Source organism: Stegodyphus dumicola, chromosome 4, assembly GCF_044657685.1.
Source record: "Stegodyphus dumicola isolate Sdum_Otavi_A_Nest chromosome 4, ASM4465768v1".
Lineage (NCBI taxonomy): Eukaryota > Metazoa > Arthropoda > Arachnida > Araneae > Eresidae > Stegodyphus > Stegodyphus dumicola.
The window spans coordinates 11,496,281-11,508,947 of record NC_140771.1 but is presented as its reverse complement, the minus strand read 5'-3'; the positions used below and the strand labels follow the sequence as shown (position 1 = coordinate 11,508,947).

At 31.9% G+C, this 12,667-nt stretch overlaps 1 protein-coding gene across 3 annotated transcripts in view; it reads right to left on the bottom strand.

Annotated features, from left to right (window-relative positions):
* The window catches only part of LOC118204575 (clotting factor C-like), an 88,397-nt gene that overhangs the window by 73,175 nt on the left and 2,555 nt on the right, over nt 1–12,667 (bottom strand). For all 3 annotated transcript variants that reach the window (XM_085814557.1, XM_085814555.1, XM_085814556.1), the window contains exons 3-5: nt 11,088–11,212; nt 9,686–9,757; nt 5,666–5,735 (exon numbers count right to left, since the gene is read on the bottom strand). In XM_085814557.1, coding sequence (XP_085670683.1) covers nt 5,666–5,735; nt 9,686–9,757; nt 11,088–11,212 — 267 coding nt within the window. The remainder of the gene's footprint in view (nt 1–5,665; nt 5,736–9,685; nt 9,758–11,087; nt 11,213–12,667) is intronic.

Below are 12,667 nucleotides of genomic sequence, written 5' to 3'. Positions count from 1 at the left end.
ATGTATATAAGTTTCTCTCACTGTGAAAAAACAGCGGCACCTAGATTCATCCAGTTTTGAATAACATAGTCCTCCACCCGAACATGGGCACCTGGAAGCCGGAATGTGTAATTTGTTTTACTATTTCATATTTTGTAAAACTTTAACGTATTTTTCATTCAAAAACTGAACGATTTCAATATTTTATTTTACTTTATTTTGACCTAATTACCTTTAAATAAGATGCCTTTAAAAATCGTATATTTAACGGTTTTTAAGTTACTCAAAAGCTTCAAAGGATTTTAGAAGGCCGGTGGGGTATCTCAAAAGTCACAAATAAATTATTACGGTTGGCCCGCATTTTTTCATCAGAAATTATATTGGGTCAGTCCATAAATTCGTGCGCATTTTTTGGTAAATTTTTAAATAATATAAAAAACACAGGTTAACATTTTAATCAATTATATATTTTCCTCCATTATCTACAATGTCTCGCCATCCTACAAGCAGGTTTATTATGCCATAGCTGTAGAAAGACTCTGGTTTTGATGAAAAACTTAAAGTTCATTGTGTACATCCTGTTTAGAATTTCTTTTTTTGCCAGTAAAAAAGGCACGAAATAAGTGAAAATCACTCGGGGCAATATCTGGGGAGTCAGCAGGATGTTGCAAAAGCTCCCAACTAAATTCACTCATTTTTTGCAGCGTTGTTCGAGCCGTATGCGGTTTAGCGTTATCACGATGAAACAACGCTTTCTTGATATTCACCCATCGTAGGCGTTTTTTCATCCATTCTGAGTTTAGACGGCAAAATTGTTCACTATAAACTTCCGAATGAACCGTTTAATTTGGTTCTAACAGTTCTGAACGGGTTCATCATCCGTACTGCTTTTTCCCAACTTTAAATTTTTTAAACCATTTCTGGGCAGTCCTTACACTAATAGTGTGTTCACCATGTACACTATTAATTTTTATCGCTGCCAACCTGGCAGATTCACCACACGAAAATAAAAAATGTAGCCCAGCACGTTTGTACTGATTATCTATATTCATCTTCTATGGGTACTAAAATGCGTTCGATATTTACGAAAGTTGGTAATGAACTGAATAATATGTTAGTCAAACGATGACAAGTTTCAACAGGCTAGAAACTGTATTGTTTTAGTAAATGCTTCATAGTGAATTCCGGGCATACTCTTAATGCGCACGAACTTATAAACTGACCCGATAATTTGACTATTGTCTGTATTAATTGGGGAAAACTAACCACGGACGTGAAGATTTACATTGTGTCTTTTCTACACTTTTCATAATTGTTGTGTATCTTTGATTATATGCTTTACTTAAAGCATTTAAGGTCTTCGTGGTAACTCGCTGAAATAATATTCTTTAAAAATTATCACCTGAGAAAGTATGAGAAAATGATTTCAAGAGAATATAAAACCATTTATTGCAGTTTTGGAATTTCTATATCGCTTAAGATTTTTATCTCTTCTGGTAAACACTACCGATCAAATTGGTTAATGCAAACTGTTACAGCTGAGACATTTATTACCCTTTCGCATTTCACCGCATTCAAAACATTTAGATTGCATCGCAGAAGTTTTGAATGCATTATTTTGATTGTGTTAAGGCTTGTGACACGATTCAGATCTCGGTGGAATTGTAAGGAACGAGTTAGCTTATGAACGTGCTTAACATACTCTATTTCAAGGACAGCGAAAGAAGTGGAAATTCCTTCGCTACCATCATCCTGTTGATTTTCATAGTTTACGAGACATGAAGAAAAGTTAAGAAGCTCTTTTAACTTATCGCTAATCATTTTATTTAACGTAACTGGTTTAGAGAAATAATATTACTCCTACATTTATATTTTTCTTAGATTTATTTTTCTTCATTTTAACTTAACACAATTAATCTTTGTTACCTTGACTTAACTTGAATCTTGAAACAACTGTTATTATTATTTGCATTATGACCACTAGCTTTCCGGCATGTCTCCTCGTTCACTCGACTTAAATCTCTATAATTTCTGGTTGTGAGGATTCCTAAAAGACAGTGTTTATGGAGGAGGAATTAACACTTTACCTGAGTTAAAAGCAAGCATTACACGCCATCTTGCTGGTATCCCTCCAGAGTCACTTCGCGCTACCACTGAACACGCTATAATGCGCTTTCAACACGTAACTGATGTCAATGGAGCTCACATTGAGCACATTTTGTAACTCTACTGGTCAAAATTTGAACTATTTTTACTTCCTTGTACGAAGCGAAAAGGAAGAATTGTAATCGCAAAAAGTTTCAGGCATTATTTTTCAACGCAAATATCCATTTTCAACACTATCGAAAGCAATTTAACGATGATTTTGGGTGACATCTGTACGTAAGGACAGGATAAAGGACTCTTTTGCCCCAAAAAAATTGTAAAACCAATTTAAAATGAATTCTGAAGAGAATTTTTCGTGGCGTCTGTGCGTATGTATCTCGCATAACTCAAAAACGAGTAGCCTCAGAACGTTAAAATTTTGTATATAGGACTGCTACAATATGCAGATGTGCACCTCGTATTTGGGTTGCAATTGGCCGCACCAAAAGTATATAAATATATGTATATATATATATCCACTCCGTTACTCGGCTCAGTGATCTCAGTTTCCTTACTCTTATATGTTTGTGAATTGTGCATTTTTTGCTTTAGAAAAAATGATTGAATTGTGTTGTTCTTATCTTCCGGTTAAGGTTTTTACGCCTTTAGTAAATTTGTATGCAATATTTTTAGAATTACCAACAATTTAAAAGTTCTTAAGAGCCGCTAAGCCTAATAATATTTTCCATGGTAGCCATTGCTTGTTTACATTTGAAACAGCAGAATAGTAGATTTGTTGCCAATCTAGAGAAAGTAAACTTCACAATAACAAAGATAACGCCTTCTTTTATTATTGCGAATAAAATCTTGCTCAATCCATTCTGGAATTTATTCGACCAAATAAGTGTTTAAGATTTACTTCATAATTTTCAATACAGACATCATAAGTTTTAATGTATTTTTGCCTTGTCGCAAAGTGAGAATTGAATTAATTGAAGGAGAAAAACTCAATCGTTTGTGAAAAACTGTTTCTTTTTGTTGTTGTTGTTCTTTGCTTAATTTCTTTTACACACTGCACTATATTTATTATAATATTTGAATAGGATATGTGGCAACGATTATCTAATTCTTAAGATGATATAAATTTTGTGCATTCTGAGTTAAATAATGAACGAAATATAACGCTGTTAAGTGAACCGAGCGCCAGAGTGTTGGTATGGTAAACAAATATAGTGAATTTTAAAGAGTGCATTTATTGTATTGTGGTTTATGCGCTATCGACAAAGTAGATTTAATTTAATCCAATAAGTTTAAATGACATGCAAGAAAAAATGGGTATAATTTAATATTCCGTACAAGGAAGTCATGTGGTACACACATCAGATTTTTTATTGCAGAAATTGTATAACATAGTAGTAAGTAGAACGGGTTCTAGTGTGATCTGAATAAACTAAACTAAACTCTGTGGCGTAACAGCCCTAGTGGGCCAAGGCCTGCAGTGCCCCGGACCTGTAATGCTGCTGCGCATACCGTTAGCCACTGTGCCACCGGGCTTTCAATGTGGTCTGACTAGGGTCACTTAATTCTAACCACCCTGTATTTGGGAAAATCTTGGATTCATCTCTATTTTCCAGCAATACTAGCTGTTACTGGAGCATTATTTTGTTTATTTTTTCCTTGTGGTTTTAAGGCGTGAAAGAAATCACGGTTTCTACAACTAAAACAAACCGCATCGCTAGTAAAATAACGATAAATGGAAATCTGAAATATATCGTAAGAAAGCTAAAATTTCATGTATCTCATAAGAAAACGAAAATAATTCCTCTTTTATGAAAAAACAAACAAACAAATACAGGTCCTGGACCTGGGGATCATTAGGCGAAAAAGGAAAGTGGTAGTCATTGTAATAGATTTAACGCTACCCAGGCTGCCCCAGGAGAAAACGTGCTACCTAACATCCGGCTACCTGCATCAATTCTTTTCCAGAGATTCAATTTCCAGAGATTTTTCAGGACCATCCGTACAGCATTCAGCGTCGCCAACCACTATATGTGCTGAACCACTAGTTCCTCTTTTATGGATCTCATTAAGTAAAGAAATAACGAATGGAATTTTCTGCACCTTAAAAAGAAATTTCATGCACAACCTTTCGTTTATATTTCCTCTCTTGATAAATACTTTAAAATCCATCATTCATTTTTTTTTTTAATTTTAAAAATTAAGCTTTGAGATTTCACTCAGAATGTAAGCTTTAATTTCATGCATTTCACTGTTGTTGTCTTGTCCATGTATTTCATGGAAGAATGGTTGCCAGAGCATCAAGGAAGTTGGACTTCTACCCCAATTTTCAGAAACCATCCCGGGGGATGGTCCGAAGGTTTGCAATCTCTCTCCCCTACCACCAACGACACGAGAGGACTTTCGGCTCGCATTATATTCCCCATGCCGCATAGACACTATACATTTACAAACATCCATGCCTTCTCCGGAATGGGAACTCGGCCCTTATCTACTGCAGTAGGCTCCCCTAACCTATAAGTGAGAGTATATATACTTTTATTTGTTTCGGAATATATATGTATGTAAGTGTGTATATATCTATATCAGAGTTGGTATTTATGTATATATACATATATTTTGATTGTACTCTTCTTCAAGTGCTTTGTATGCACATGTATATTTCTTTTTTGCATTTTATAAAGGTCGTCTGCTCAGTCGGAGCTGCCCAGGGCTGCGGCCTGGCAGCTAGTTGACTCCTGAGTTGGTAACCAATTCTGCATGGATATATCTATACCTGGGTCGGAAGCCAACTCAGCGGTTTACTCCCCTAACCACTAAACCGTCTGGGTGGCCATGCACGTTTTAATTACATTATTATTATATTATCTGAAAACAATAGCAAGTTTTCAGCAGTAACATTACTGTCTGGCTACCACGAGCGCTACTTTTTCGAGTATGACTGGAGGCCTTCGCTATAGTTAAGGTTCTTAAAGATTTCAAGCAGAGGTTTTGGTGTATGTAATTACGGCAAAGCCTCGAGGGTTATCTGCCTAAGGGAAAGATGCCTTCATGGAGAACTTTCTAAAAGAAACTGGCTCGTATACACAGTATGCATAAGGAAAACTACGAAAGCGCCCATGCAGCCAGCCCATTCGCGAGATTTGAACCTCGAACCGAACTACCAGAGTTTAGCGACGTTACCTCTCCGCCGCTGGTGACCTTTCAAGCACAGGTGAAACAAGCGAATGTCTAATTGTTATTTTGTTTTGGAAGAATTGCTAGTCATGGGAACTAACATATTTGAAGCAAAAAGGATAAAAACGTATATGGCAAATTGATCACTTAAATTCATTTTTGCAAGACGCCGCGACGAAAAATGCATCAGAGCTAGTTTTACAGAAATACACAGCAGTAGACATTCTATGAGGAAGTTTTCTTGGGGTAGACAATTATTTATAACAGAGTTTCATAATATGCTCAATCAATAATTTACTATAATAAAAATTAAATTAGCAATTTAACTTTTTTTCTTGTTTAAACAGAGAAATTTTAGGCACATAATCTATGGTAATAAAATATTCAACTATATAAACAGTTTTACCGTATGTTTCTTTCTTGGTTACATCTTATGGATCCTAACTTTGGACTTCCTAACTCTGGACATGGATATCCTAAAAGAATAGAAAAACATCGTTTACTGTAATTGACTGAAATCTTAAAAATATTCCAAAAGTACTTGTACATTTGCCTTTTTAATGGTTCAGTAACATGGCAGCTTTATTGTCTGATCTTTGTAGGTACACAGCGAAAAAAAAGGAGGAAACAGTTCTATATCTCCCATTTTAATGGATCGATTAACGAAACTCATTTTGCCTTTTTCATGTCTCGAAAGCAAGGCTAAGGATATGTATTAGATTTATATATAGCATTGATCTAATAAAGGTATTTTTGACATAAAATCGGACTTTTCTGAAATGACATGGCATTTTTTTTCCATATTTCGAATTTACGCCTCAAATTATGCCAAACTTTCAAGTTTTGTAAAAAATCGCACGAGTAGTTTTTTTAAAAAAATTAGTTTTCAAAATTTTTACTCCTCCATGTTAATTAAATTTGGTATATATTTATTAATATCTCATATTTTATTAAACATATTTGATTCTTTTTCTTTCACATTTAGAAATTTAGGTACATTCCAAAAAAATTCCTCCATTTTTTTATATATTTTTTTAAAATTTGTATTTTAAAAACGTTTTTGTAAATTTTTCGACAAAAATCGAATTAAAAGCGTATAATATTTTCACCATCATCTTAAAATAGATGTATTTCTAAGCATATCTGCAAAAAATTAGAGTTTTTTTATTTAAAATTTTCTAAGATATACGTAAATTTGCATATTCGCGCGTTTTGAAATTTGGCATATTTGTTATAAGCGATAATAACGCCAAATGTGGTTTATGCACTTTGTTAAAATTTTTTGAAAGTAAGAACGATGACGGGGAAAAAGGAGAGGAAAATAGGCTGCTATAAAAATCAGGCACAAACTGAAAAAAAAAAAAAAAAAAAAAAAAAAAAAAATGCAATATTTTTTTTAATTTCCCCATAAATTTGTCGCCAAAAATTGCAAAATTTAATATCTAAGCATAATTTGAGTCGTAGAATCCAAATATGGAAATAAAATTGGTATGTTATTTGAGAAAAAGTCCGATTTTGTGTCAAAATACCTATATTAGAACAATGCTATATATAAATCTAATACATATCCTAAGTAGCGCTTTCGAGACATGAAAAAGAGAAGTTGAATTTCGTCAATCGGCCCAGTAGAACAGGAGATATAGAAATGCCCCCCCCCTTTTTTTTTATTTGCGCGGTGTACATATTTTAGTTCTTAATAATGCAGAGTTAGTGATCTAGTGTGTAGACATTTAAAAATATGAAGAAACATGGATAATTTCATTCAGGCGGAGAGAAGACGGAGTGACATTACAGTCACTAAATTTAAATTTTTAAATACCGCTAGTAATTTTCCATCACTGCCAATATTTTACAATTTAAATTTTCTGATATCTCATTTCCTTAAGAGAAGTGTTTCATTTGCATCTGTAGATAATAAACAGCAATTATTCACTTTGCCGTAGTTTGGAAAAGGACGGGTAAATGACTTTCTAGAGATTGGAAAAGGGGTGCATGGAGAAAAATACTTTTGAATAGATATAAAATGCGTTAGCCTAGCTTTCTTAAGTAAAGAATGACTTTGGAAAGAATTACTCTCAATGGAAGTGTCAACGATTAGAAATACGATTATCCGTTTTTTAAAAAAAAGTTGAAATTTTTGATTTATTGGAATACAAATTATAACTATCATGTTCTATGCGGAAAAGATGCTGAACTAATTCTGATACAGTTTCCTCAAAATATCAGTTTGCATAAGAGAAACAAATTAAATAATGGGAAAAAACTGTAGTTGCTGATTAAAACTGTCATGTTCTATGCGGAAAGGATGCTGAACTAGTTCTGATACAGTTTTCTCAAAATGTCAGTTTGCATAAGAGAAACAAATTAAATAATGGGAAAAGAAAACTGTAGTTGCTGATTAAAACTATCATGTTCTATGCGGAAAAGATGCTGAACTAATTCTGATACAGTTTTCTCAAAGTTTCAGTTTGCATAAAATAAACAAATTAAATAATGGGAAAAGAAAACTGTAGTTGCTGATTAAAACTATCATGTTCTATGCGGAAAAGATGCTGAACTAATTCTGATACAGTTTTCTCAAAATGTCAGTTTGCATAAGAGAAACAAATTAAATAATGGGAAAAGAAAACTGTAGTTGCTGATTAAAACTGTCATGTTCTATGCGGAAAAGATGCTGAACTAGTTCTGATACAGTTTTCTCAAAATGTCAGTTTGCATAAGAGAAACAAATTAAATAATGGGAAAAGAAAACTGTAGTCGCCAATCTCCTCTATGTTTTTCTTTCCATATTTCGTAACTCATTTTTCTGTATAGAATGGTCGAAAAAGGTGGCTGCCGATTTTATCCTGCAATAGACGATTTTATTTCCTTATATAAATATGTGAGACGTCTACTTCCAGTTCTAAAATTTTTCAAATATAGATAAAGAATTTCTGAAATATTCTGGCAGTACTGCTGAGGGGAAAATTATGTGAACACAAAAATCTAACAGTTTTATATCGCCCAAGCAGAGCAAATATTTCAGCTAATAAAATATCCCTTACGTTTTCATACGCTGTGAAAACATACACTCAATATTCGCAAATATATTCCCAATTAATGTCGTTACAAAATGTCCAGCCTCGGTAAGATAGCTTCCCAGCAAAGCAGGTTAAGGGTTGCCATAAAATGGTAAGGGAAGGCCTGGTTGCCATATTTGGCGATAAATCGCCCATTTAGCGACACTTGGCCATATGCCTAGACAGATGGAGGACCTTCTGGAGGGAATTCTTACAGGTATGGCCCAGAATGTTCTGGAACACAGGCCACAAGCTATATAAACCCTGCTGGTATGCGGAAAGTCATTCAGTGTCTTGTTTAGCGAGTCGATCGCGAGTCTTAACTGAACCGAGTAGTCGAGTCAGCTAATAGTCAGTGAGCGAGAGGGTCAGCGAGTGAGCGAGTCAGTAAGTGAGTGCTGCGGCATCTTGAATAATATTGGCTAACAAATTGCGTTATAGTGAATAACGACGACACATGATGAAGTATTCATCAAGTGTCGTTGTTATTCACTATAAATGCATGAACAAGTGCGTACCTAAAGGAAAACGTAACAATATTTTGCTGGGGCAAATAATAACACACGCAAATAATAATTTCGCAAATAATAATTTCACAAATAAAAATTTCACAATAATCTGCAATAACGAAAATATTTATTTTTGCAATTGCTTCTTAAGTTTGGTCGAATAATCTTAAACTGCTATTTATAACAATATTTAAAAGAGATTTAAATCAACAAATTCACTCTGTAAATTTCTCTTAAAATTTTATATGCGAACGGCATGAATACTCATTAATTTAATACGAATTTTTAAAGGAAACATTTTAATATTTTGGTTACTTCTAATAAAGCATACTGCATGCTTTAGTGATTGGGAATTCTGCTGTATGGGAAACGTAAATATAAACAGATTTTGAATTTGTAGTAACTTCATTTCAGTTCTAGAGTTAAAACTTTTTTCATAAAATTCTTTAATTTATTTTGAGAAAACAAGTTAGAGGTATAGATTTTATTTTCTTAAATATTTCTTTCACGATTTAAAAACTAAAACTTTTACTACCTTTTCGACTTTTCTGTGCGACATAGTCTAAACATTTTCTTTATCTAATTATTTCCTTTTTTTCCTAAGTTTATTATTCCTTTCATTAGCTAATTCGTATTTATACTGAAGACCAAAAGTGATCTTTTAACACAAATTTTTTAAACACCTTTAATTAAAATTTGAAGTTTCATACAGATTTTATAAAAATTAAATAAATAAAACAATAAAAATTTCATTTGGTATTAATCACGGAAAAATACCAAATAATTTAATTTTAAAAGGTTAAGTAAAATAAAATACAGAGCTTTAAAAAACATTAATTTAAGAATGAAATTAATTACCAGGATATCTCTGTCTGGCATTCGTAACGCTATATTGCCGTTTTGTGCGAAGTAATCTTTTCTCTGCATTCTCTGTAAAAAAATAAATAAAATGAAATAAAATATTTTTTTTTTTAATCTTAAAGCTTTCGGATTTTACATTACGCCCAAGGAGACGTTCTTTTTGATTTATACACACATATACGTTTCAAGAGCATTTAGGCTAACGCCACATCGTGCTAAAAATATTTAAAAACAGAATTCTTAGAGTTTCTGATAGTCTTGCGCGCTGGAGATAAAAAAATATTTAATTTCCTACGGCGTTGCCACTGCTTGCTTCGAAATTGTTGAGTTTCTTGATGAAAATTCGTTAAAGTTTTACAAAATATGAAATAAAAAATAAAATAAATTCGAAATTCAAAATTCTGGCTTCCAGGTGTGCATATTCCGATGGAAGACTGTGTTATTCAACATTTGATGACTCTAACTACGCTGTTTATTTGCGATGCGAAAAACATGCATACATTTATGCAAATTATAATGCAGAACGATAATATTCGATGGCAACACTTTGAAAAGTGATTCAGACTTTTATAGTGATTCAACGCAGAATCCTGTTTTGAGACTAATAACCCTTTTGTCTAACGCTCGTTTGGGGGAAAAAAAAAAAAGTTGAACTAAAGGCACATTTAGAAACTGAAGGGACATAAGAGGCAATCCTTTACCGATGAAGATTTAGATTAAGTTTTAATTAAATAAAAGTAAATTATGCATTTTGTCTTATTATTTAATACAAATGCAAATAATGCAAAAACAATAGAAATGATAATAAAACAAATAATAAATAAAATAAATAATAGAAATAATAATAAAATAAATAATGAATAAAATAAATAATAAAGCAATAATAAATAATAAAAATAATAAAATACAAAAAATAAAAAATATACAAATACAACGGAAATTCCTTATTTAATTTTAATACAATAAAAATAAAAAAAAGATTATGAGCTTAGTTTTAGGGCTTACTTAAATGAAAATAAATTTCATTGCTTTGTTTTAATTACGATGAAAATGCGTTATGTATTTAAATAAAAAAGAAATAATTTCAATCCTTCATTGTGCCGAAAAAATTCAAATTCATATTTCGTTTTACAAACGTAGAAATGTTTATTATTTAATAACATTTATTCCCTTTTATTATCGTAAATACACACGTGACCTTTAAAAAAATTTAGTTATCAAAATAACCTATTATTAGTCTGTGCTTGCAATAAATTCGAATATCTGAAATTCTTTCATATAAATAAAAAAGCCAGTGAATTTTTTAGCGACGGCAAGCCATCTATAAATTTGCTTATTCTTAATAATACCATTTACTGGTGAATAAATTAATATTAAAAAGAGAGAAAAATTATTTTACCTTCATTTATGCAATCAAACTTATTTCTGCAGATTTCGCAATGAGTTAAGTGTGCTTTGCATTTTTCACAAACAGAGTAAGTTTGACAGAAATGTTCTTCATCTGTTAAAGTGGCTGCACAAAACCTAAATAACAAATTTTTTAAAAAAATTATAAAGTGCAAAAGCTTACTTAGATTAAAATATTTCCTTGATGTTTGTTAGATAATTTTAAGTTAAAAAAAAGCTCAAATATCATCATCATCATAGAGGTCAACATAATAGTGCTAACTAATAAACTGGTTATGAGTAATACCGTGTGCCGTTATAAGACTAATACCATTCATTCACCACTAGATATCTGATAAGGGACGTTTTTTAACATCTTAAAAACATTTTTTTATTAAATAAACAAACTTTTTAACATTGTTACCTTTATTTATTAAATAGCATGTTCTCCGCACTTAAACCATAAAATTCAGTTCAACAGCAAAATTGCAAAATAATTGTAAATTGAATTATCTCTAGAATTAAATTATCTTTAGAATTTCTGATACACAGTTTCACGCGCTAGAAATAAAAATGCTTTTTCTGTGCAACGTTGCCATTCTCGCTTTGAAATCCTTGAGTTTGTTAACCAAAAATTCGTTAAAGCTTTACAAAGTATGAAATCGATAATAAAAAAATTCCAAATTTGGGCTTCTAGATGCCTATTCACGTCATTCAAAATTGGATGGCTCTAGATACCGTTGTTTTATCACAATGCGAGAAACATACATGCGTTTATGCAGATTCTTCGTTATTCAATTTCTTCAAATATATTACAGGGCGATAATATTGGGTGGCAACAGTTTGAAAAGTGAAACAGACATTCAGAATGATTCGATGAAGAACGGCAAAACGAAAACAATAGTCCCTCAGAGACAAAGCTCCTTTGGACTAAAAATAAAAGTATTTATTTTTATCCTTTATTATCAGTTTGGAACTTGGCAAAATGTCATTGGCGGTGTACCATAATATAGAATGAATTACAGAAGTATTAAATTAGTTTGTAATTTGCGTATGTATCTGCATGATAATTGCATAAGATGTTTAAGCAATCAGCGTAAAAACTTCTGAGAATTCCATCGCCGTGTATAATTCATTACAGTTTCCAAAATATTTCCGGTTTTATGCAATGATATTCCGCATGCGGATATGTGCTAATAATTTGATATTTCTGGTTAATGACACTGAAAAAATAAAATATGTTCCTTTTAGGATGATTTTAAAAAATTGTGTTATGAAGAAAATTAATCAAATTGTGAAATATTTCAGCTTTTTAAGTAAAGCCACTTTAATTTAATTCATTTATTTGTTCGCTCATTTTTCTTAACTGCCATTTCACTGGTATTAAAATATTCATAAGGAAAAAGAAAGCTGCTTCAGAAATAACAAAAATTTCTTTAAATCTGCAAAGATGAACACTGTAAATAATTATCACACTTGTTTAGCTTTTGTGAAACACATGAGCAACCTTTTTGTATAAGACCTATGCAGGCTTATTTTAAATAAAGTGGTCTGATTTTATTCGTATTAAACTGCCATAGTATTTAATACCAC